The sequence below is a fragment of the Myotis myotis genome, unplaced genomic scaffold (genome assembly GCF_014108235.1).
Source record: "Myotis myotis isolate mMyoMyo1 unplaced genomic scaffold, mMyoMyo1.p scaffold_m19_p_11, whole genome shotgun sequence".
Classification (NCBI taxonomy): domain Eukaryota; kingdom Metazoa; phylum Chordata; class Mammalia; order Chiroptera; family Vespertilionidae; genus Myotis; species Myotis myotis.
Genome location: NW_023416315.1, coordinates 36140399 through 36166239, shown reverse-complemented (window position 1 = coordinate 36166239; position 25841 = coordinate 36140399). Strand labels below are relative to the sequence as shown.

Genomic DNA, 25841 nt, shown 5'->3' with positions numbered 1-25841 from the left:
TGAGGATTAATAAAGGAACTTGGACTAGATTCTCATTTATCTCCCCCTTTTTTTTCTTTTCAGTAGCATCATCTACAAAATTAGAAAACCTTGATTTTGAGATGTGTTCACATTGAATCCTTTCTTTTCTCCCTTGGTAAATGTTGATCACACCCCTAGCAACTTGATATTTCTTTTATAGAGAAAAGTGTCCCAGTAAGGAAATAGAAAAAATGGCTGCTTAGAACATTTAAAGGCCCCATGAGACTTTTATATTTCTAAAAGGACTCCTATTGAAAGAGCATATAAAGACATATAATGATGAACACTCTATCCTTCAAATATAAAGATGTCACTACTCACCATTCTTGAGGCACATTTTGGAAATTTTGTTTTGCTTTCGTTCCGTTTTTGGTTGGTTGGTTGGTTTTGTTTGCTTATTGTTTTTTCCATGAATGTGAATGGGTTGGCATTGACTCATCCACATTCACTCCTTTTTCCCTTCTGACCAAAAATACCTTAGTGTGGAAAACTCAATGAAAAATCTTATTGATGTATCTGTTCAATATATGCCATTGAGTCTTACAGAAGTGAGTAGTCTCTGTTGTAATAAGGAATGATGAACCATGAGTTTTCCTTTAGCATTGTCCTCTTCTGACATCTGCAACTCTCCTGGCAGAGTTTGGCAAACCTGAATTAGGGGTCATGACCAGAGAGTCAGTAGGTCACATTCAATTCTAGAGACAGGAGGAGAATGGAGAAGCAATGCCATGCTCAGTGGAGAAAAGTGCAGCTACCACCACACTCACAGAACAGAACTGAAAATCAGGATCAAGGTCAGCTTAGAAATACCAGCAAAAGCACATGATGAAATACCCAGCAATAAAGATCATGGAAATCAATCCATGTAGAATAACCATGACACAATAAAGTTTCAAATTGCCTCCACCCTAGGGTATTTAAAATATCCATTACCTGTTGCAGAGTGTCAGTGTTTTCTTTAGACTTTCTTTCCCTGAGACTGGTCTCCTAACTCTTCAAAATAAAATAGTCTGTTGAGCTAAGAATGAACAGGGTTGAATAAAATAGTATATTTTGGTGACAATGATTATACCTTTTAACGTTTTCATAAATAGCACTTTACTCTTATCATTATTTTCTGCTCAGTGGACAGCACCAGTTCCAGAAGTTTTGTGATATAATTGAAATTGATTTTTTTTGCTAAGCAGCATGTTTGATATTTCTTCAATGAGACGCCAGCTCTCCTCCCCAGGCCCGCCCCAAAATTTATGGTGAAGAAAACATGACTTCACTCCATCTCGTTCTTTCTGTAGACTTGGCCTTTCTCTTCACAAAGCTTTTAAGGCCTTAAAGGTCACGGGCAGTATTTAGGAAGGCTGGGCTAAGCTGCAGAAGAAGCGTTGGTGCTATATATTTTTTCAGTTATGACAAAACATGGGATAGTCCAACTGAGGATCAACTTGGGATAGTCTTCTCTGACTTTGGCTTTTGAAAGTTTGCTTGGGACCTGAAACACTTGTTTTTTGTTTTGTTTTTTTTCTTTTCTTTGCCTTCTTTACCAGTACTTGTCTGTTACAGTTTTAAATAATACATCCTATACAAACTTTTAACTGGAGGTTAAGTTTAAAATATCTTTGCTTATGGCACAATCCTAACCTGCTTTACCCACTTTCAAATGCCTGCAGCTCACAAACGAGAGCAAATCTTTGCATGACACGGTGGTACCCCCATCTTTTTTCTAGCGGGAGGAATGCACGCCTACACAGCAGATTTGCTCTGTGTTGTGGTCTCTGTGCAGCAAAGGGCGGCGCTTCGGAGGGGTTTCTTGTGTAAGGGCTTTCATGCTGCTCGCCTTGCAGACTTCACCCAGACGCTCAGCCAAGTGGAGTCCAGGAAGGACCCCGCCCTGACGCTTCTTTTCTGTATGTTTCTCTGCGGTTCTCCACAGCCTGGTGGAATGTATTCCTCTCAGTCTCCCTCGGAATCCTTTATGTTTCATTATTTGCAGATGGGGAGGGGAAGCAAATTGACAAACAGGGAAGGATCATTTTCTTTAATAAGCCTTTGGTCGCCTGCTTGATTCTGAAATGTGTGCTCTGGGTCCGATTGAATGAGTCTGATACTAGAGCATAAGAATCTCTCTTACTGTTTCCTCCCTTCTTTTCTTCTGTCCTTCATTCGCCCTTTCTCTCTTTCCTTTTGTCTTTTGCTTCTTTCCTGTTGTATCTGTCTTCAGGCCAGTTTGCCCCCAGATGGCCCACTCGCGTTCCTTTCCTCGGGATGGCTTCTTTTTGTCCTTCTGACTCTCAGATTTGTTCCAAATAGCTGTTAATGCATCTATCACTTCTGACATAAGGTGGTGGATTTTTTTTTTTAGCTTATCTTTTCCTCCCCCTTGCAACTCCCTTCCTTCACTAATGGCGGAGAGTGACAACTAGTGATTACAGGAATCTTGAAAATGCCACTGGGAACTCGTCAACAAGAGCTGCCTCATCAAGACGAAGACATGTGTTCAAGCTCAGATCCTGTGTGCCCCCTCCCCCTTTATCCCCACTTGACTAGCAAAAGCTAAGTAACCTCTTTCCACTGCCTGACCTGGAGGTTCTCGCTGACATCCTCACCAAGCCCAAGGGTGTGCGTGACCCCTGCGCAGTGCTTTTACTTTCCCCTTCCACATGCAGGCCGTTTTGAAGTGAATACTGTGTTACTTCTGTACCGGGCAGGAAACCTTTTTGTGTAAGATAGAAAATTTGTAGATGCTGCATAATAAGCTTTCAGAGAAAAACAAAAGTTTCAACGTATGCCCACTTTCCCATCCTGTTTCCTCTTTCCTGTCCTTCCCGGGTCCTTCTTTTACTCATCAGGTTGCTTTGTCTCTTCCTTTGTTCAGTTCGGACTTGTTGAGGTGTGTGGCTGAGTTCAGAGGGAGCTTAGGGCATGACTGATCACATCGAACCTTCGAGGTCTGCTTAAAGCCAGACAGTGAAACAACTCTGGTCTCCATGGAGCCGCATGAAACTGGTCAAAGTAGTCAGTGGCCTTCATTAAATAGTCATGCGTTATAACGACAGGTCTCTATCTCAACACATTCATGCCTTCATTCAGCAAATATTTATGTTTGTACCTACTGTGGGCTGGCTGTTTGGGCTCTGAGGATCCTGTAGAGAACCAAACAGACAGGTGTCCCTTCACATGCTAGGGTATATTTTTATAAATTAGTCATTTTTACAAGTGACTCAAGCATCTTTTAGAAATAAAATCCCCAAAGTTGTAATGACTGTAAGCATGTTTTTCAGTTTTAGACATTTTTAAAAAGAAACAAGTACTGCAAAACCAAGTGAACTATATTTTGTCTCTTTTTATGTGAGTGGAATAGCCTTTTGCAGGACATTGTTTAATTTCTCTTCCCCCATTCCCTTGCCCCTACGGAAAAAAAAGAAAAAAAAAAAGGAAAGAAAGAAAAGAAAAAGAAAAAAGAAACATGTTTGGATTTTCACCACCTGGTTATGGTTAGTTCTTTATTTTAAAATCGCTTTCAAAACAGATCAGACATTACACTGTTAAAAACAGTTTTCACTGTAGGTATTGAATATCATACTGCGCTTGTAGTAATAACTGATAGATATCTAGAATAATCTTCAATAGGACTGAGACCATAAGGAGCTGTCAATCACGGAGTTTAACTTTAAACACAGATGATTTGAATTCATGGTAGCAGCGTGAGGAAGCCAAGAAGATGGAATGGTGCTGGTTGGAGAAAAGATGATAGGATTACCTCTGCAGTTTGCCTTCCTTGCTGGTTGTTTGAGTCACTAAATCAAGGCAAAGTTTATGAAAAGCCTGTGGTTGGGGTCTCCAACTCCTTATTCCTGCTGAGATTTTCCTATTATAAATCTGCTGTCAGAAATAAGTGCTTTACTTGTGACTTAATTCTGTGCAGGCACACACACCTTGGTTCAACACTTTGGCCAGGCAGCCTCGACTGTCTTGAGAGCAGCGGAGATCTCATTAACTCGAGCTGTTACAAAGAAAAAGAATTCCCATGCTCTCTGGCTGTCATTCACTGCTCTGGCAACAGCCCTGTGGACGCTGAAAGAAACCATGAACTCCAAGGCAGCAATGAGGCCAGAACGGCGAGGACCAGAAGTAGGGAGGAGGCAGCTGTAGACTTTGTGGATCCAAAAGCATTATCCAGGCACTTTCACTTTTTATTGTTTTATTTATTTTAATCTTTATTGTTGAGAGTATTACAGATGTCTCCCATTTTTTTCCCTCCACCCGGTTCCCATCCCACCCCAGGCCTTCTCCGCACTATTTGTCTGTGCCCATGGGTTATGCATATATGCATATAAGTTCTTTGGTTGGTCTCTTCCCACCCCACCTTCCCTCTGCGATCTCTCACTTTCACTTTTTAATATTTTCTATGCCACCTCTTTTAAAAAAAATAGTTTATTTAAAAATATTTCTGCTGCTGTCATTAGCTAGACTTGTACTGTCTAGTATGGTTGTCACTAGCCACAGGAAATTATTTAAGTGGAAAATAATTAAAATTAAATTAAATTTCAAATCCAGTTCCTCAATTGCACTAATTCAGTTTCAAGTGTCCAATCGCCTCATGTGGCTGGGATACTTGTATTGAATAGCACAGATGGGCCAGTTCCATTGCCACAGGACATCCTGGTGGATGGTGCTGCCGTAGATGCTGTTTGTGGAACACCTTTTAGTCTTTGGCTACTTGGCATCTTTACAATGATCAGGCATTTAAAAAGTATAGGCTATGCCCGACCGGTGTGGCTCAGTGGTTCAGTGTTGACTTATGAACCAGGAGGTCACGGTTCAATTCCTGGTCAGGGCACATGCTCAGGTTGCAGGCTTGATCCCCAGTGTGGGGCTGGCAGGAGGCAGCCAAGAAATGATTCTCTCTCATCATTGATATTTCTATCTACCTCTTCCTCTCTGAAATCAATAAAATATATTTCCAAATAAAATAAAAGATATAGGCTGTAAAAGCTGAATGCTAAAATGTAAGCATATTTTCATGTGAACAGTCTGAATGTTTTTATTAGTTGCCTTTCTGTTAAAGACACATGGATGTTACTTTCTTTGTTATGTCTTTTAAATGTCCTTGAATGTCATATATGTCAGTACTATGCAACATATGCTCCCTAGAAGGTCCTGTCCACAAACCATTAGTCATCAATCTATAATGAAGTAGGTGGAGAAGTGGAAAGTAAGCATTTAGACATTTTCATGGGGATTCAGAATTGCTGCAACTTCCAGTCATTTATGTTGATTGTATTTTACAAAAAGATCAGTCTGAGACACAACAGAATTTTTTTTTAAAGAAAGAAACTGCCCCTTTACCACAGAGAGTTAAGAAGCAAAGATGTATGAAAAATTTCACCTCTGGAAAAACATTAATCAGTTCACCTAAGAATTTCAGACAGGATCAGCTTATATGAAAGGAACAAAAGCTCAATTCAGAGTGAAAAATTCTATTCAATCTATTCCTATTTGGCATGACCGTGAATATAATCTGCAGGAGTTTGCTCATTCACTCCTCGGTGTATTTAAAAGGTGTTAGTTCCGGGTGCTCTTTTCTATAAATGTAGCTCCATGTTTCTGTAGCATTCTCTAGCTCAGGAAGCTTGGACCTGAGGAGGGGGAATGGGTGCTTGTTCCTGAGAGAAATGTGGTGCTTGTATATTGCACTTGGCCAAGTTAGGAAGATGTGTGCTTTAACTAATCAAAGTCACTTCTATTTGAAATGCACTACAGTATTTGAAATGAAAAAATTGCATGTCTTAACTGTATCTCAGAACAATGGAGATGTTCCCCTGTGATGGAAACTGGTATCCTACAATAGGAATGTCCTTAGCCTAGTTCCAGTTCCCTCCCTGGGTACCTGGCCACATTTAAATGCATTAAGCACAAGGACCAGCGTCTACAGGGCACATTCAATTTGAGTTGCTTATTTGCTACCTTCTCTGATTCAACTCTGGCTCTCTAAGGAAGGGAGCTGTATTTAGTCACCTGGGCTTGCACAGTGCATGGTCAGTAAGAGTCCTCATTTAATTGACTATTGGTACTCCTCATTTAATTGACTGTTGGCAAACAAACATATTTAATGATCACGCCAGTCATTCAGTTCATTCAGTACAATACTAAATCACTGCTTTGTCACTGCTTCATCTGGTTGTTCTGTAGTCCTGGATATGTTGAGTTCAGTGACTTGTTGCATAACCAGAAAACCCTTATTCTGAGATATGATTCTTCCTCAGCTCTAAAATGAGAATACTGATTTACACTAGAGTCAATATAATGACCACATGATAGTGAAATACTCTACTATAAAATAAGGCAGAAACATTCATTACATGAAATGTTACACCCAGAGATTAACCAGCATTCATTAGAACATTTTTTCAAAAACTTCCAGAAGGAGTTGGGAGTTGCTGCTTATGATTTCAGAATCAGCAGGTAATTGTAAGGATTGAATGAGATGACCATCAGGCAGAACTGAGCCTAACGCTTAGTAAGCGCTCAATAAATGTTAGCCACCATGTGAAGATGGTGTCCCCGTAGTTATGTGCTACAGCATCATGGAGCCCAATAGCACAACTCAGAGCTTATACTCCTAACCATTCCAGTAGACCGCCTCCTAGGGGCAAGTTCACATAAATTAAATCATTAGAATATAGTCTGCACTAGGAGGAGTGGTGTGATAAAAAGATGACAAATTAGGCAAAGCTTAGTTCACAGGAGGTTTTATATGCCGGGGAGTTTGGCCTTTGTCCTGTGTGAGGGATGAGGGAATGCTGGGGTTTTAAGCAGAGAAGTGACACGTCCCAATTTGCATGTTAGCATAGTCACTTCAACAGCAGTGTAGAGGGATGAATGAACACCATAGGGAGGGATTAGAAGAAAAGGCCCTAAAATCTTCCTTTTTCTAGTTTCCTTGTATATAGAAAACTCAGTTGGCCAATTTGATCTGCTTGCTTCCAAGTAGAGGGGATGTAGAGTGATAGAAACTTGAGGTGTTCCAAGTATATCAGCATGAACTATGCTTCCTCTCAGTTGGTCCCCACAGCTGCAGATAATGTGGATCCAGAAGGTTTAGGCCAATGCTCAACACTGCGCAAACAGGGAAGGAAGTGCCTTTGCAGATGGAGAGGAGCAGCGGAGCCCTGGGGACCACAGCAGGCTCCAAGCCAGATACTAAACCCTGTTCAGCATCGTCTAGACCTGTTTGAGTGATTTGGTCTAATTAGCCTGTCCAAAAAAGACTCTTCAAATTGTAATGGTACATAGTTGTGTTTGCAAACTTCCCTCTGCCAAACATGGGCTCTAGCAGTGAGGGTTTGATGGCCCACAGTGGCTTGGCTGGTAGCCAGGGGGGTGCTTTAATGACTTTGTATAATTTAATGACTTCATTCAGAAAGAAAAATTGGGATTAGAGGAGGGAAATAAATAAATGAGGCAGTAGCCATCCTGACAGGTTAGGCTTGCTGAGAGTGTGTCAGATAATCCTCTGCTGAGACGCATTTCTGCTTCAAATCTAGTTGGAATTGGGGCTTTTCGTTGTCTCTACGACAGTCTTGCTGCCACAGCGTGAGGAGTGGGGAGAGCTCTGGAGACAGAATCAGTAGAGAGTTCCAGTCAGAGCTCTGCCTCTAGCTGGCTGTGTGAACTTGGGGAGCCTGCAACTCTATGTCTTGCAATAGCTCATCCACTCAGTGAAAGACTCAACGAGGCATTAGGAAGGAAGAGAAAGAGGAGAAGAAGGAGGAGGGAGAGAATGAAGAGGAGGAAAAAAAGAAGAAAATAACAATATCCACTAACAGTGTTTGATCCAGTTTTCTGAGCATCATTCAATGTGGTTTACACACCTCATCCCAAAATCTCACAGCAGTACTTCCATAACTCTTTATAGATCTTCTCAGCTGTATGTTTTTATGATCCTGCATTGATGAGAGCTCAATGAATAGTATGGAATGGAAGAAGATGGAGACAAAGCCTCCTTGTATAATGGGAGGCAATATTTTAAAACATTAAGGCTACCTCAGCAATGGACACAAGCAGGATAGGGGTGGGGATTGGCACACATGGAGAAAAAGTCCCATTTCATTAGAGCACATGATCAAATCATGGTGGCCGTGATTTTGTTTCTGTCTCCTTTGTGGGTCTGCCTGAGACTGCATTACAGCCAGGGCTATAATAAGTATTTGGGTACCAAATAATACCCATTTTAAATCTAGTTGTGTCCCTGCTCTCACTCTTCCATCATGAAGGCCTTAGCCTAGCTCCAAACTATCTGTCACATAGCTTCCCACCTGACCACTATTCCTGTCCTTTGCTGCCTTCTTGCACAGCTTTTCTTCCCTTGCCCTTGAATGCATGTCCATTCTCTCCTAACTTCACACCTTTCATTATCATGTACCCAGATTGATTCAACACAGATTTAAGGAGCATCTTTTGGGGCCAGACATTGGGCTCAGAACTCGGAGTACAGAGAGAAGTCAATACTTAATCCCATGGTTATGTGCCTTTCAAAACAAAGTGTAGAATGCAATGGGAGCCCAGAGCATCTAACCTAAATGAGATAGATGCTAACACCCTTTCCCCTGCCCATCATACCTGTCCTTTAAAGCCAAGCTCATGCCTGAAGTAAGCCCAGCTCTACCTGAATGCCCATCTGTGTTCCATAGTTTAAATGCTTTCTCTAGTCTCCACGGGATTTAGAGTCTGTCTCATACAACTTGAACCATGATTTTATATTTTGGCTTTTGAACTGTGCTAGCTGCTCTACACTCATCATCCCCTACCACCATCCAACAATAGCTATCACTGTGCATCTTCCCAGCCCTTTGTTTCTACAATGAGCCCTAACTGGAATGTCTCCCTTTTCTTTTCTGTTGCATACCCTCTTCCTACCTTGCACATTTTTGTGTCTGGGTGGGCCATTGGACACCAAGAAGCTGTAATTATTATTATCACAGTTACCCTATTTTAATGACACACCTTAGAGCCTTTACCACTGGCAAAGCATCTCTACTTTCGTTATGTCATTGTTTCACACAACAACTTTGTTATGTAAGTAGCACAGAAGTTACCATCCCTGATTCACAGATGATAAAATAAATCTTAAAGGAGCCAAAAAACCTATCTTTTACATATCCTGTAACAAAAGATCATGCTATCTCTGGGGGGAAATATGTAGATAATTTATCTACCACAAACTTTCTAATGGGAAAAATGTCTTCCTGGGTCATGGCACTGCTAAGTAAGTATCTAGGAATCCTTAAAACTCTCTCTTTTGACATTAGTTGAAGCAATGTGGATTTACAATGCTTCTCAACAGAGCTGTGAATCCAATAGCAAATGTGTCTGACCCTAATTATCCTGGTGTTTAAGGCCTTCCATTATTTCTTCTGTTGAACTACCTGCCATTCACTGTACACATCTTTCCATTGTTACACATTTGCACATGCTCTTTTCTCTTCTTGGAATAGTACTCTCTACATTCCCATCTCTACATCCTTGCCTAGATCCTACTATTCTGCAACACCCAACTCCATAAAAGGTCTGCTTCCCTTTCTCCTCTCTCTGTCCATCCTCCTCCTGCTGGATGTTGTTTTTATCCCTCTTGAATTCCCATCACACATCTTCAAGCACTAGCCCTCATCATGTAGAGATTTATAAACAACTGTCATTTCCCTGCCCAAATGCAAAACCCTTTGAGGTCACGCATCTTTCTTGATTCAATTCCATGGCCCCCATAGGATGTAGCCATGCCTTGTACATAGCAGTTTCTCAAGAACCTGGGTCCAACTACAATGAATAGAAGAATTATTATTAAAGGAGTTAATTTAGGTTGGGTGAGGACACCAGCATGAAACTGAAATAGCTGAGAACAAGCAAAAATTTCAGAACCCCATGCTCTGACCACTAGACTATTTTTTTCCACTCCGAATAGGACAGTCATGGTCATTATTTTTGTTGTCACAGTTTCATTCTCACATTCACACTGAGCCTTTGAAGTGAAATCTCTCCTGGTACCACTGAGGTTGTTTTTCTGTTTGGGGGGGTATTCAGTAGAACATTTTGAAGTCTCTGGTGAAGTACTGCTCAGTTTATTCTCTAGAGATTCAGATTCTTTTGACCATCTTGATGTTTCAACAGCTTGAAAAATGAAGGAAAGAACCATGTCTGTCTAGACTGACCAGAAAGTAAAAACAAGGGGCACTTTGAAATCTGTGAATCTGACCACAACTGAGAGTTGTACATAATCCAAGTAACTGGAAAAATCAGTCGCTTGGATTAGACAAATGCTTTTCTTAAGACTCTCAAACTGCTAACTTTCTTCTTTTATAATTAATAGAAAATTATTACACTGACAGACAAGGGACTTTGTATTTGATGGGAAAACTTGGACGTTGAAACCAGGGGAAATAATTTAGCCCCCAATAGAGTTGTTAATGTCAGGATAAAAGCAAACAAATGTGTTAATGATCTTCCATGAGAATTGGACTGTGATAAATTCTGATGTATTTCCAGATGGAAAATATACCAGTTTTCTCTGGGCTGGGGATTGGACACCAGAATGAGAAAATGCTGAACTGGAAGTCAGCACAAAGCACTCAGAAGACCTTATTTCCATTTTCTAGAGAATATGAATGCTGAAGAGATAGATAATTCCGATTTCAAGGAACCAGATCTGTGGGGTTATAGCATCCATGATGAGAAGGAGGGATTCTGATTTTCATAACAAGGATGTCTTTACTCTGCTGGTTGGAATTGTGTGTGTGTTGGTTTCAAGATGCAGTATTGCCTTGCTGTTCTTTTGTGCATTCAGTCGTCTTACCATCCAACAGGTATTTATTGCCATTTACCACATATCCAGCTATTTTCTAGGTGCTTCAGAAACGGCAAAGGAGAGACACAGTGAATGACGTTGTAGAATTTCTTTTCTAGTGGTGGGAGACAGGCAATAAATACGCACATACATAAATTTATAAAATCAGATAGTTATTAGTGCTATGAAATTTTTTTAAAAATCAGGGTAAGGGGAAAGCAAGTGTCTTGTGCGAGGGTAGAATGGTGTGAGGCATGTTGCTATATTATACAGATTGGATAGGGAAGACCTCATAGATTATGTGAATTTGAATAGAGACCCTAATGGGAGGGGATTTAGGGAGCTGAGTGAAAAGGGTGAAGGGATTAAGAAGTACAAATTGGTAGCTACAAAATAGTCACAGGGATGTAAAGTACAACAGGAATATAGTCGATAATATTATAATAATTATGTATGATGCCAGGTGAGTATTAGACTTATTGGGGGATCACTTCTTCAATTATATAAATGTCTAACCACTATGCTATACATCTGAAGCTAATATAAAATAATATTGAATGTCAACTGTACTTAATGGAGAGAACTAATTGTGTATGCCTCTGTGAGTTACTATGAGGATTAAATGGGTTAATGGACATAAAACAGTTACCACAAAGCTTGACATATATGAATCACTAAATCGATAGCTATTTTTTTCCATGATGCCTAAAACAGACCTGAGCACATATTAGGTGGTGAGTAAATACCTAGTGACTATGACCAGGACAGGAAACAAAATAAAGGACCAGGAACCTCACAGTGCGTGTGGAGAGCCTCTGGGTAGTTTAGACAAGTTGTTGCTGTCAGTGAAGATGAGACCTAGTGATCAAGAAAAGCAAACGTAAAGTCTGAAATTGAGCTCAGTTCGACATTTTCAGCTAAAACATTAGGGATAGACACTGCTGAGAAAACGTACTCCTTAGAACTACTGTGGAAATGAGACTATTAACATTTAGAACAGTCAGGAATATTTACTTAATAACAATATGGGAGCAAATAAATATAACTAATTAATGCATCCTACTCCCAAGAAATTCAGATTCTTGGACGAAGAAAACTCATAGACATACAGGGGTGTGTTCTACTTAAAATGAAAAGTGTGGTAAATAAAGTAGAGAGTGATAAATGCCATACTCTTAAACATTGTAGTTCTTTGATTGGGTGAAAAAAAGTTAAGAGCGCCCCTGTGAAAGGTTAAATGAGGAAGAAATCCCTTTCAAGAAGAAGAGCAGGAGAGATGGGGAACAGGGGGGGTATTTGAGTCAGATTTTGTAGTATAGCTGGATTTTACATGAGGGGAAAGCTATTCAAGGCCTTGAACACTCCAGGCAAAACCCTGCCCTTGTGCTTTTATTTTCTCTACCTAGAATGCTTTGCCCAGGTATCCCCATGGCTTGATACCTCAGTTCCTTGAGTCTTTTTTTCTGATGCCACCTCTCATTAAGGACCCCTAGCTACCTATGTAAAACTGTGATACCCACCTCTCCACCTCCCTTACCCACTTTGCTTTTCTCTTTAGCATATCAACTCTAATGCTGCATACTTGACTTATCTTCTCTATTATGCAAGCTCCATGAAAGCAGGAAGTCTTGTCCATTTTGTTCACTGCTGTCTCTCTAGCACCTGGAATAGTGCCTGACACTGATGCTGAGAGAGCAACATAAACCAAAAGACAGATGGAAATGTGGGAGTTTGTGCAGCAAAATACCTGTGAAGGCTGACTGGAGTGTGTGTGTGGGCAAGAGCATGGGAGGATGAACACAACCGAAGAAGTTCAGGCAGGAGCCAGAGTCTAGAAGACTTAACACTAGACCAAGGAATCCAGCTTTTATTTTGCACATCATGTGCACTGTCGGGAAGTTTGGGAGATGGAGGCCTGAAAAATGTAAAAGGCTAAGTGAAAGGAAAGATGAGAGGGTAGTTTTTGACAACAAACTTGACCTATTTCATACACAGTTGAGTCAAGGGCTTTTCTGCTTTGAGCAGTGCTGGAGAATTACATTGGAGTCAGATGATGATGGGCCTTAAATGCGGAGCTAATCTTGGAAATAAGGAGCCATTAAAGATGTTTAAGGAGGAAAGTATATGAAAATACAGATCAATCAGCCTTCCCATCCCAAACATCAGATGCTGAAGTTACCCATGGACATCTCTGAGAAGAGCATTGTTCTTTTCCTAGTCTCTGTCCTCCCATGCAAGCCGACTAGTCCACACTGACTCCATTCAACACATATTTACTGCATGCATATTATATGTCAGCACAGTTATGAGTTTCAGAAACAGCTGCTAAAAAGTACTATTCTCTGGCTTCCTCTCTTCATTTTGAATATTTTCTTTCATTTCCTCTCATTTGCAATGCCTTGGGTGACATTCCATCAGGAAGTAAACTTTCCAAGTACTGTCATGTTAGAGCCTTCGGAGAGAACTGATGTGGCCGAGAGTGTTAACAGGAGTGCTCTGTTTGATGAGAAATGTATGTTTTCTTTACTCCGGCCAGATTTTTCTAGACCAGAAAGTGAAGGTGTTTTAAATATTAGCATGTAGTATATTTAACAAAGTGCTTACTGAAAATCCCACAAAATATGTCGTTCCTGCATATTTTTAAAGCACAGAGGCGCTCACCTTGGTTTGTGTAAGCATTCAGTGGTGCATGTTATACTTTATTTTGGCCGCTGTGTTAGGTATAGGGAGGGTGGCTCTCTTTGGACGCCTGGCAAAATTGGCAAGCTGTACACGAAGCTGGTCCAAGGGTAGGGTGACTTGAGTGAGCTCTCAATGTCTGCTGTACAAACACAGGTCTAAATTCACAGTTCAATTCATCATACTCACTGGCAACTGAACCATCCTAAGTCAAGTTCTCATTATCTATTGCTTGGATTACAACTATAGCTTACCCTCTAACTGTCCTCTCATTCCAGGCTCCCCCTGCTGCCCTGTAGCCCCCACATTGACTCCATATTCTTAAACAAAATCTGACTTTGTCCACCGTGTTTTTAAAAGCCTCCAATTTCTCTGTGGGACTGGTTGGCAGCAGTATTTTCATCAAGAAGTAGGTGGCCCCTTAGAGAGATATTTCAGAATGTGACTAAAGGGCTGTCAGGGAAGGAGATAAATGAGGTTTCAAAAGCTATATTTAGCATCATCGATACCTTGAATTCCTTCTGGAATTTTAAATAACATTCAAATGAAATCTATGTTTCTTAAAAGTGGAAAGCTGATCTTCAGAAAGAAGTTCAAACTTGTTTGGTACTACAGTGTCCTAAATGGTATGCTTCAAAACTCCTCCTTTTCCAGAAAAATCACCTGTCTTTATATTACTAGTCTCAGTATTTGATATTGATGAGACTAACAAGAGTAGGTCTTTGAGGGACTTTCATCTGGTTGAGGAGATGGATACATAAACCTAATTTCAAGGGGACTAAGCTGTGTTGTCATAGAGATACGTAGAAGGTGGGTTGGTGGAACAATGAAGGGGCTCAACAGATCTGCTTGGGAGGAAGTATAAAGCTCCAGAGTTGCATCCTAATGGGCTAGTAATGACACCTCCTGGATATTGGCGGGAAGCTCAACACAGGCAGAAAAAAACCAATGTGCAATGCATTTGAGGCATGAACCTACTGGGACATCGGGTGACTGTGCATTGCCCACAGTGGAAGATGAGGTGGGGGAAAAAAAGGAGCTATTGGGCTTTTATACTAAAACTTTTAGGGAGCTACAGAAGATTTTTTTTGGTGTAGAAAGGATACATAGATGTATTTTTAAAAAATGAAACTACTATAAATATAGAGCAAGATGGGCAATGGGAAGAAGACGAGTAAAAAAAAGCTACTGTAATACCCCAGGCAAGAGATGGTAATGGCCTGGACTAGGGCAGTGCATTAAAGACAGAGGTGAACTTGAGACAGATTTTGGAGGAGGAATTGAAGGGACTCAGAGGCCCTTTCTTATTGGCTCTGATGGAAAAGAGTAAGGTGGTTGAAAGTGGTACTCTGGTGTCCAGCTGTGACCGCATGCAAATGGTGGTCCCCATGAGGCAGGATGGAGAATGCAATCAAAGGGGCGTATCTCTGCAAAAGGCAGGCGTTCTGCTCTGGACATGCCAGGTGTGAGGTGCCTGTGGAACATTTGTGTTGGAATGTACCCCACAGGCCCAGAAGGCCCATCTCAGCTGGGGATACTAATTTGTGACATAAATGTCATCCAGAGTGGCACTGGATGTGAGAAACAATGAGGCCAAAGTCAGAGCTGCAAAGACTCTCTTCACTAAAGTGCATTATTTTTTTGATTGAAAACAAATTTATATTTGAGAGTTAACTCTGTTTTTCTGTTGAAATATTTTATTATGTTATAAAAAAAAATCACCATCTGAAGTGTCTATACATAGAATTATATAAAAGTGGCCAGGGCATTTGTTCTGACATTGAAATCAATATATCTAAAACGAAAAAAACACACACACAGAAACCCACAAAACAAAACATAAATGTGCCTTTGTATTGCTCCAAGCCTGTCCAACAACAGCAGCACAGCAATAAGTTTGATTTAGAGTTGACTCTGTGTTCTTACCATTTCTTCTATCTTTCGGAAACTAGTTTCTATTTATTTCTGAGCCACAAATTATCAACTCCAACATTCATAATTTTTCACATTAGAATTGATGATGTGTTATGCTTTAATTAGCAGTATCATTTTTTTTTTCTTACTGGTACATATAGTAATTGTGCATCTTATAGTCGTTGGCCTGTTCTTCTCAAAGTCATGTGGTAATTGCCTTGTGCCTCCACCCGTTGGCAGCAGCAAGGTGGCCTTTAGCATCAATTAGGATGGAGTGAAATGGCCTACTGAGCTCCCTGCCGTCCTGCCCCTGACCAGACTTAGCAGTCTCCCTTGCGATGGCTAGTGGGAAGGGCCGCGGTCCCCTCATGGAAAGCCAAGAATAAGGCAGCAAGGGCTCGATCCGGGCATTCACACCCTCTTATGATGGGGTTTTGCAGGCCCTGGGAGAGCACAGGAAAGTGAGATCCCCTTGACCTTATAAAACACAGCCATTCTCTACACAGAGGGCTGCCCTGTGTCACTCGAGTGCTGGTTGCAAGGAACCGGCACTAAGTCCAGTGGGACTTATTAGAAGGAAATCTCATGCTGACACCGCCTCTAGTGAGATTTATTGGAGGGAAATCTTGTGCTCACTGAATCAACAGGAGGCCAAGGGACCAAACTTGGAAAAGGGCAGGGACCAGCCCAGACAGTGGGCCCCTGGAGTGATCTGACCAAAATGTTGGACACCATTGCTGCTATGGCCTTTTGCCCAAAATGAATCCTAATGTCCCCTCAGCTTTGTCTCCTGACTCTAAAGACAAAGCCCCAGTTAGGAGCATCAGCTCTGACTGCCCAGGTAACTAACTACCTGTGTCCTGGCCACCAGGAGATGGAGCATAGGATAATGTCTTCCCTTGGGCTTCAGGAGAAGAAAGCAGGGCCCAGCATGTCAGCACCCCAAAGGGGTCCATGCCCCCTCCCCAGACAGAACGGGACTTTTCTATTGTATTGCCAAGCAGTAACGACATCCCACTACCCTCCCTTCCCAGTATCTCAGATCTGTGAGGCCATCAGAGCAGTTCAGCAATCCGACGACGGCATATTCACATTGACTACGTCGGCTTTACTGGAACCACAGACTGGAAGAGGAAACTAGCCTTTGTGGAGCTCACACAAAGGGCCCGGCCTTATGCTAAGTGTTACGGGAGATTACTGCTGAACATGCAATTGTTCTTTCGTAGACCTTCCGAAACACTTAAGGAAGGAGGACAGTGGTTACTAAAGATTTTCCCCACGTTAGAGGGAAAGAATGCAACAACGGGAGAGGCAGAATTTGGGTGCTAAATAAAATAATGTGTCCCAAAGATGCCATTGTTTGAAATTAGCCCCGTCACTGACAGGTCATTAACTCCTGCCACTAGTTTAATTTCTGGTGTGGACCTGGTACAGGAAACCACACATGGGTGGTAATTTTTTCCCCCTCCGATCTCAGAGGAAATGTAACCGGGTATGAACTGGTGGCACAACTCATATATCAGTAGTCTGTAGTGGGTCTACATAAATCCTTTTCTTTACTGTTATTTAACTGTTTTGAAAATGGTTTCAACAGAAGTAATTCCAATTGCACCAGAAAGGAAACCTGAGTCTTAAAGGAAAATACACTCTCTTTGCTGAGCAAGGCAAACATTTCAGTATGCAGAGAAACAAACCAGTCTCTTGTGTTATTTCCTTAACAAATCCACTGAAACTCTTACTTTGTGTCTTTAAAAGACTGATGGACAAAGAATTCTGTGGCCACTACAAACTAATGCCTACAACTGGTTTATAACCACTTTAAAAGGGCAGGTACTATTTAAAATTTTTGTTTCTCTCTTATTCACAGTATCTCATTATGGGACTTTGTACATATTATAAACACAATAGATATTGTTAGTTTTTTTTTAAAAAACACCCTCATCAAACACATATTCTCTGGGGAAGGATTTTCTATTTAAAGAATTAGATAACCTAACACATTATATAAACTAGCACATTTTTATCACAAACCTAGCCCTTTCTATGGCCAAGCCCTTATAGAATAATGTTTTTCCAATAAATTCTAAGGGCCACTTTCTGTCATGATGCTGCTTTTTGACGCTTCCAGGAATGAATGTTTAAAACAAAAGCCCTTATATATGTGACCAGTGAGAACATGATACTATTTAAGCTAATTCAAGTCATTTGATGAAACTGGCTTCATTTCAAGAACTAGAAGATGTGAATGTAGAGACCACATGGCTCTGATAAAAGCACAACCCCATAGTGAATGGGACTGATAGTAAATTAATGTAGAACTTGACCCATTTCACCCCTTGGTGAATGAGATGGAGTACTTTGTTATTAGTTTTACTTCCCCAAGATCTTCACTCGGCTTCCTCCCTTAACTCCTTGAATGTTTTACTCAAATGTCACCTCAGTGTGGCTTTTCCTGACCACTCCATTTTAAATCTCTACTCTCCCTCCCCTTCCCTGCATGCCCAACCCCCTTCCCAGCTTTCTAGTCCCCCCAGCACTTACCTGATACAGTGCATGTTTTGTTTATTGGTTTGAGGCTTCTTTGCAGCAACTCGAATAGAAGCTCCTTGAGCACAGAGATTTTCGTCTGTCTTGTTCTTTGTCAGATTCCCAGCACCAGGTACGTCCTACTGTTAAGTGCTCAATAAATCTGTGTTGACATACAAGCTAAGGCACCACCAGCTTGAAGGTTTCTGGGAACAAGTATTCCCAACTCTCTTGATGGCTTAAGAAAGGATTTTTATCCCCACTCAGCAAAGGAGGAAGCAGGGCTCGGAGAGTTTCTCTGAATTGTGTAACATCAAGAGGCTAGCAAGTGGTAGACCCCAGTCTCGAACTCAGATCAGTTACTTCTCTTGACATCCTGCTCCCACCCAGGTTGTGTGTCTGTCTGACCAGAGGAATTTATAGTAAGGATGGCTGGCTGGTCGGGTCTCAGGGCAGTGGGTTCTGAAATGAAAACGAGAGCAGAATTTGCATGCAGCATGTATATTCTTGAATAATAAAACCACCCATTGCGTAGCTCTCCAGGATGTGAAACCTAACTTCTCCTCTGCTCAGCCTTATGTGGAAAAGCGGTCCATGTTGAAGCCATGCGATGTCTGCCTCCATGATCGCCTCCTTGTACTGCAACTGAATATCGTACCTGCTTGTACTTTAGGCCTTTCTCTTCCTCGGCATTTCTGTTTCATGTCGTTCTGTGGGCAGGGGGACAGCATGTGTAATGGCTTGACATGATTTGGAGGTTTTCTGGTATTTTTTGCTGGGGGATTGGCCATGACTCTGTCTCCTCATCTATAAAATTAGCCTAATGGTACCAAGTTCTGATAAATGAGTATGCATGTCAAGCATTCATCACTGCTGTAGGTATTATTATTGTGTATCTCCTGTATCTCTTCTATTAGGGCATAGATCATACCAGTAGACATAAGGCACTCGCCTGGCATTTTCATTTGCTAGGGCTGCTGGAACAAAGTACCAGAAACTGAGTGGTTTAAACCAGAGAAGCTTTTCTCTCACAGTTGTGGATGCTAGAATCCTGAGATCAAGGTGTTGGCAGAGTTGGTTCCTTCTGAGGCTCTGAGGAAGAAACTTCTCCATGACTCTTCCCTGGTTTCTGGCGGGTTGCTGGCAATCTTTGGTGCTCCTTGGCCTGTGAAAGCATCACCCCAATCTTTGCCTTCATCTTCCCATGGCGTTCTCCCTGTGTGTGAGTCTTTGTCTAAACCTTCCCTTTTTATGGGCATAATAGGTGCCCACCTTACTTCAGTATGGCCTCATTTTAATCAATTATATCTGCAACAAGCCTATTTCCAGTATGGTCACATTCTGAGCTTGTTGGGGTTAGGTCTTCAACATATGAATTTGGGGGTGCCCAGTTCAACACATAATAACATGGGTCTTAACCACCTTTGTTTGTTGGAGTTGCTGGCATTTAGTAAGTGTCAGGGTGTTGCTGCTGAATCCATTGCATTTTCTGAAAATGCCTCTAGAATGTTTTGAAATGGGGCCATTTTCTCAGCAAATTAGTATCCTTTGGAAAATTGCCTCCCCATCCAAGGTTTAGCAGGAGAGGACACTTCCCTCCAGCCAGTGCCTCACCAGGCTTTGTGTTAGGTCTTTGGATCGTGAAGATACAACATGTGTTGGTGAATGTTTTATTCAGGAATTTCCAAGCAGGTTTGCAGTGGGTAGATAGCAGTAATATCTTTATATAGGGATAAGGTCTTAGAGGCGTTATTAACATTATAAGATTTATTTATCTAAAAATCTGTGTTCTTTTCAAAAGTTCAGTGCAACTTTTTATCTCATCAATGTGTATTAATAAATGTATTATTAATAAATTAGTTTTCCTTAAAAGTGTTTTACATTTTCTTCTGATATGTATATATAGTGTGATTATAAGATAATGAGGTTGATGACACAACCTATATACATGTGTAGAGAGTAATATATTTCAATGAAAATTCCCACTTAAAAATTTAATTATCTAAATTGCACTGCTATACTTTATACGTCCATGTTTTAAAAATTGATATTCCTTACACAAATCACTTGCTTAATATAGTGGGAACTTTTGGAGTTACTTTTCAGGCAATTCATACTTATTTATTTGGACATTTAAGTATGCATTTACAGGGCATTCTCTAGTTGTTTGGTACTGAAGTTTTGAGTTAATATGTCTCAAGATTTATTGTGATGGAAATGGGACTATATAGAGAGCTTGAGATCTTATAGAAGGTTTGTAAATATTTGTTGAATGAATGAATATATGAATGAATGTATGAGGGAAGGAAATGAAGTCATTTATTTTAAACTCCATTTGAACCACCAAAATCAGTAACTTTCAGTGAATATAATACTTAAGAGTGAGGGTAATATAGTAAAAACTGTGAAAGTAAGTTTTAATTCTTTAGATCATTTTATTTTTAGAAGTTGGATTTTCTTATGACCTTTGGACTCTCCCCTACATCGTGACTGATGATTCCAAGAGGCCTACAATGAAAGGGGCCTCTGAGACAGGCAGGTTGAGAGCAGAGAGAGAGAGTGAGCACACATTTGCATAGGGCAGGAAGGGCACTATAACATCTGGCAGTGGTAGCCTCCTGGGTCCATTTGTTAGTGCTCATTAAATTCACATTAATGCATGAGCTGCTCTGGATGTGTAAGTGCCATGTGGGTTGGTTGCTTTCTCAGAGGCCAATGGCAAGGACTTTTGGGGGCCCTACCCCTGGTGGTTTACTTGCCAATGGCATTTGACCTGGGGTCAGACCTGTATTTAACCCTTTCCTGTAGGTCAAAAACAAATTAATTTGGTGAGAATTAAATTGGAAATGAGTCGTCTGTACAGCAGGTGTCCCCTGTGGAGAATGTGCCCCAGGTGGAAACATTTTAAGATCTGTTTTGGGGCCATCTCTGAAGAAGCTTCAGAGGTCAGAGAGGCAATTCCAAGACATCCCATGTGGTGAGGGCCTGGAGATGGGCGTAGCAGGTGCTGACTCAGGGCGGCTTTCTCAGCAACTTGGGGGGACTTTCAAAGAGGCTCCTTTTGGAGATAATTTATTTATATATTCATGAACATATATCTTGGGCATTCATTGTGGACTGATTCACTTAGAAGTTGCCCTAAATGATTGGAACTTTACCCTTTGCCCCTACCTCCCACCATCAACCAAAGGCTTTGATTTGAAAGAAAAATAATAGTGCATTTCTCTCTCTTTTTTTCTAGAGGATGAAGATGATGAGGATATGGTGGAACCTAAGATTGGCCACGATTCAGAATTGGAAAATCAAGACAAAAAACAGGAAGTGAAGGAAGGTATGGTGTGGGAGCTAAATTGTGTCATTATTTGATTTATTTATTTTATTACCATAAGGGACTCTAGAGGTAAATAAAAATTAAATGTACACCCCCTGTGTGTGAAGGTTTTCTATGATTGTTCAATACATTACATTTAGCAACATGAACTTTAATCTCCAAAGCAAGAGTCACTTTTTATTTTGACTGATAGAGGCAAATAGAGTGCAAACCATCCACAATTCCAGCAACAAATCCAGGCATGATTTCAGTAAAATTATTACTGAATAATGATAAAATAAGACATTCGTTATCAATTATTGTGCTATCTAGAAGCTTTGTTATATATTCCCAATGATAACGTAACAAGAAAGCAAAACAACACACAAACAAACAAGGAAACTAAAGCAAAAGAGAAAATTGTTATGGGATGTAAAGTACAGCATAGGGAATATAGTCAATAATATTGTAATAATTACATATGGTGTCAGGTGAGTAGTAGATTTATGGGGCGATCACTTCAGAAGGTATAGAAATGTCTAATCAGTACACCCAAAACTAATATAATATTGTATATCATCTGTAATCGAAATTTTTAAAAATTATAACAAAGAAAAAGAAAGGGGAAGACAATACTACAGGTGATGTTTCCCTAAAAATCTGATTTATATCCCTTCTAGATTCTCAGCCCTGCAGATAAAAGAAAACTTTGAAATTGTCATTCTTATTGATCAATGGAGTGTCCGTGAGAACAGAGTATGGATTTAAAAGATCCTTCCATATTTCCTACCAAATGCCCACAATATAGGTCAACATAACTCTAATTAGAAGCCCATTGATTTAACATTTTAAAGATGCCTGTGGCTCTGGCACAATGTGTGTCACATGGTTGTCACTGGAGACATTTGGAGGACAGGGTCCATACTGGTCACGTGTACTCACGTCAGTCTGTTCAGGCACTGAGGTTGGTTACAGTCAAGTTCTGGGGCACAATGGAGGGCAAGGAGTGGATTCATCTTTAATAGTGGCATCCACAGAAGGGAATAAAGTTACTTTTCTTGAGAGATTCTATCTAAATGGATTTGATTTAAGAGATTTCACATTCAAACTTCTACTAAGAACATACTTTTTTAAAGCTGGTGAATAAAATATCATTGACACAGGTGTAGCATGAGATAAAATAAATCAGAATTTATTAAGATACCCACTTCTTGCTTTTGCAAAATGTCCTTAAGACGTACTGGGGATAAGGAGCTGGGGTATGTTTTGCATGTCTTGGCACAGATCACCACCCCCCTCCACCCCCACCCGCACACCCCAACCTCCAAATTGTCTACTCTGGCAAAACATTGCAACCACCTTCTTCACTTCTGAGCAGAAACACCCTCTAATTTCAACTGTTACTCATGCTTCATGGAATTGATTAAAGTCCTGTTAAAAGTCAAGAAGACGTTTGCAATACATTTTCTATTACTGCTGCGCGGTGAGCTTTATTCTCTATTAATGGCTTTTCTGCAAATTAGCACATAATGGGTTAAAAGCATGTTTATGGTGGCATCAAACTCTGTGTTGTTGTTTTTTAAAGCAAGACAGTATTTTGCAAACTTCTGAACGAATCTCCAGCAGATATAATAGTGGCGCCATTCACACGGCTGCATGGTAGTTAGGGCTGTGTCAGCACTTTCATTATGAACCCTGAGTTTCAGGGATTTATTACTCAGCCATAAAAATTTGCTCTGGGCTGAAACTTGACATACATGGTTTCCAACCAGTGAACACATTTTTGAGAAATCTGGCCTGTTTTGGAGTTAAAAAAAAAAAAAAAAAAAAAAGTGGTAAGGGGAGATGGGAAAATAATCAGTGCTCACTGGCTTTTGACATTTTTGCCCATGTGACATCAAAATGCATTAAACAGTAAAGAAATATGGGTTTGATGTCTGACTGTTTTCACTCTGTTGTCCGCAACAGAGTAGAGAAAAACAGCAGGTACATTTTAGCTTTTAATCAAAATGTAGGGAATTTGTATATGGGAGTGTCTTTGTGTCTTCAGGTTTGGAGGTTTGAAACAACAGCATCGGAAACCTCACTCCTGTAAATGCATGTCAGCTCCTGAACCTCACATTAACGTCAGTGGAGGATGCCCTCTCTATTAGTCTGGTTGGGGTTGCTTGTTTATGAACTGATTTCCCTGTAAAATTCTCGTAAGAGCCATCCTCCTATTTAATCTGATTTTAAACTTAAGCTTTGAGGGTTTTGTTGTTTGTTTTTTTTGTCTTTTAAATATATTCTTGAAAAACATTAAAAGATGCCATTTTTATATTGAAATTTAAAACTACATCATAGAAACAAGGCAAGACAAGTGGATATTTTTAAAATAACTTTTAACCAAAAAAAAAAAGATATTGTAAAAGACTCAATAGAAATTGTGAAATTCATGATGAATTTTACATTTTTACAGAGAAAAAAAATTCCAAGAACCCAAAAGATATACTATATAATAAATAAATTAAAAAAGAAACTGAAAAAATACACCTTAAGGCCGATAAGAAAACTCAAAAAAATAGGTTAAACTAATCGTGAAAGACATTAAAAAAGTGTTTTCATATGTAAAACCAAGATAAATTAACATTTCTACAATAAGTAGAATATAAAGTAAACCCTGAAATAAAACGTATACTAGATTTTAATTTTGCAGGACATGAATTCACAAAATTAGGCAGCCATCTAAACTTTGAATTTCATGAATGCAGCACGTGTTTTCATATTTGTTATTCAAGCTAAATATAACTGTTCAGGTAAATTTTGCTAAGTTTGAAATCTGTCATGTCATTTGGACCACATGTAAGTCAAATTCACATATTCTGCTTTTTACAAAGAATCTTTTTCTTTTTAAGGTCACTTTAGATGCAAAAATTATTGTTAGCTCTTGGCAGAAATAATAAACATTTTGTTGCAAAAAAAAACCTGCTATAATATTTCTTATAAGAAAATAAAATATTATAATGCCCATGTTTTGCTCTGATATGCCTTATTAAATTAATCCTGCCCTTTTCATGCAGTGAGTGTGTTAAAAAATTGACTAGGTTCCAGTGATAGGGAAAAGCTGCAGAAACAAGTATTTCAGGGGGCATTTGGGGATTATCCTGGGCAAAACTATTCTGATTCTAATTGTTTATGCTTGTATTTTGAACCTTCTGGATTCCATTAATTAACCAATTTTCTTTCATAAAATATGATGTCTGGAGAGGTTTCATCTCCGAATGCAGCTTTTGATTATGGTTCTTGGATGCTCCATTATATTTTCATTACATTGTAACAACATTTATCAATTTAAAGATTTTTAAGTATGGGAGGTTTTGGGATTTTGTCAAAAATGCCTGTGGTCCTACTTAACTCCTAAGTTGAATATTGTTTACGATGTTAAAAAACTACTTGTCTGCACATGCATCTTATTATTTTGTGCTAACAAATCTTGTCATTTGATCCCTGTTAGACATCAAAGCTTAATATAAGATATATCTTTTGTTTTGCTCCAGTAGCAATTTAATTTTAAGCCAAATATTGTATTGTCAAATATAATATCTGAAGAGGCTACTGCTTCACCTACCTGAACTTGGCCTTTGCAAATACACTTTGATCAGCCATTTATTTTTCTCTTAGAGAGAAGTTGTATGTCTTGAAAGATGAGATCAAAGTGACAATAAGCTACAGGGGAGAAAAAAATTACAGAAAATTACACAGATACTATTTTTTAGTCAAGGTAATGGACCTGTAAGGAAAGATACAGGTGAAATAGAAGGAGCTGAAAAAGATAAACAGAGAATAGAAAGCTTTTTTTTAGTATAAAAATGGAATAAAGGGGAAAAGTCCTGTCTCTGCCTAATTTCCAGGGTGCCTTGGTCATCCATCAACAGTGACTAAGGCTAAACGAGGCTATTAAAATAAGACATTTTCCTTGGTCCTATAATACCCTTGTTTAGTGAAGTTTATTTATTTATCTAACAGTACTAACCAAAATAAAATAACCCTCACATTTTGTAGGGTTATTTATTTATTTATTTATTTACTTTGCCTAGTTAATTGAATGGTTTTACTGTTTTCTTGAACTTACATATGGGTGAAAAAATTCAATTTCATACTAATATATAGGAGTTTTAAGAAGTAGACTACTGAATTGCTACCTAAAGAGTAATGATTAAGTACTTAACTATTTGCCTAGTGTATTTAGCTTGAACCCTTAAACCAGACTTATAGTTTAGGTATCATGGCCTGCTTTGCCCAGAGACCTTTAATTGCTTGAAGAATCAAAGCTAACGTATGGCACAGGAAATGTTGGTTTTGTAGAGTTCTTGTTGTTATGGTCCGTTTCACTATTTCTCAAGCCAGTGTCTGGGCAGTTCTGCTCAGCAGAAGTTGATGGGGGTTCTTGGAGAGTCCCAGCGGACACTGGCATCTTTTGGGTTCTGGAGACTTCAGCAGCAAAGAAATGTTTCTAAAAACTATGGGATGGGCTGTTTTTGGAGAAGATCTTCTGCTGGAGCGGATTTATCTTTTTTT

General features: G+C 39.8%; 1 protein-coding gene across 5 annotated transcripts in view; it reads left to right on the top strand.

The window, feature by feature from the left end:
• DYNC1I1 (dynein cytoplasmic 1 intermediate chain 1) overlaps positions 1-25841 on the top strand; it is a 277989-nt gene that overhangs the window by 134445 nt on the left and 117703 nt on the right. For all 5 annotated transcript variants that reach the window (XM_036328105.1, XM_036328108.1, XM_036328106.1 and 2 more), the window contains one exon: positions 21216-21305. In XM_036328105.1, the coding sequence (XP_036183998.1) occupies positions 21216-21305 (90 nt within the window). The remainder of the gene's footprint in view (positions 1-21215; positions 21306-25841) is intronic.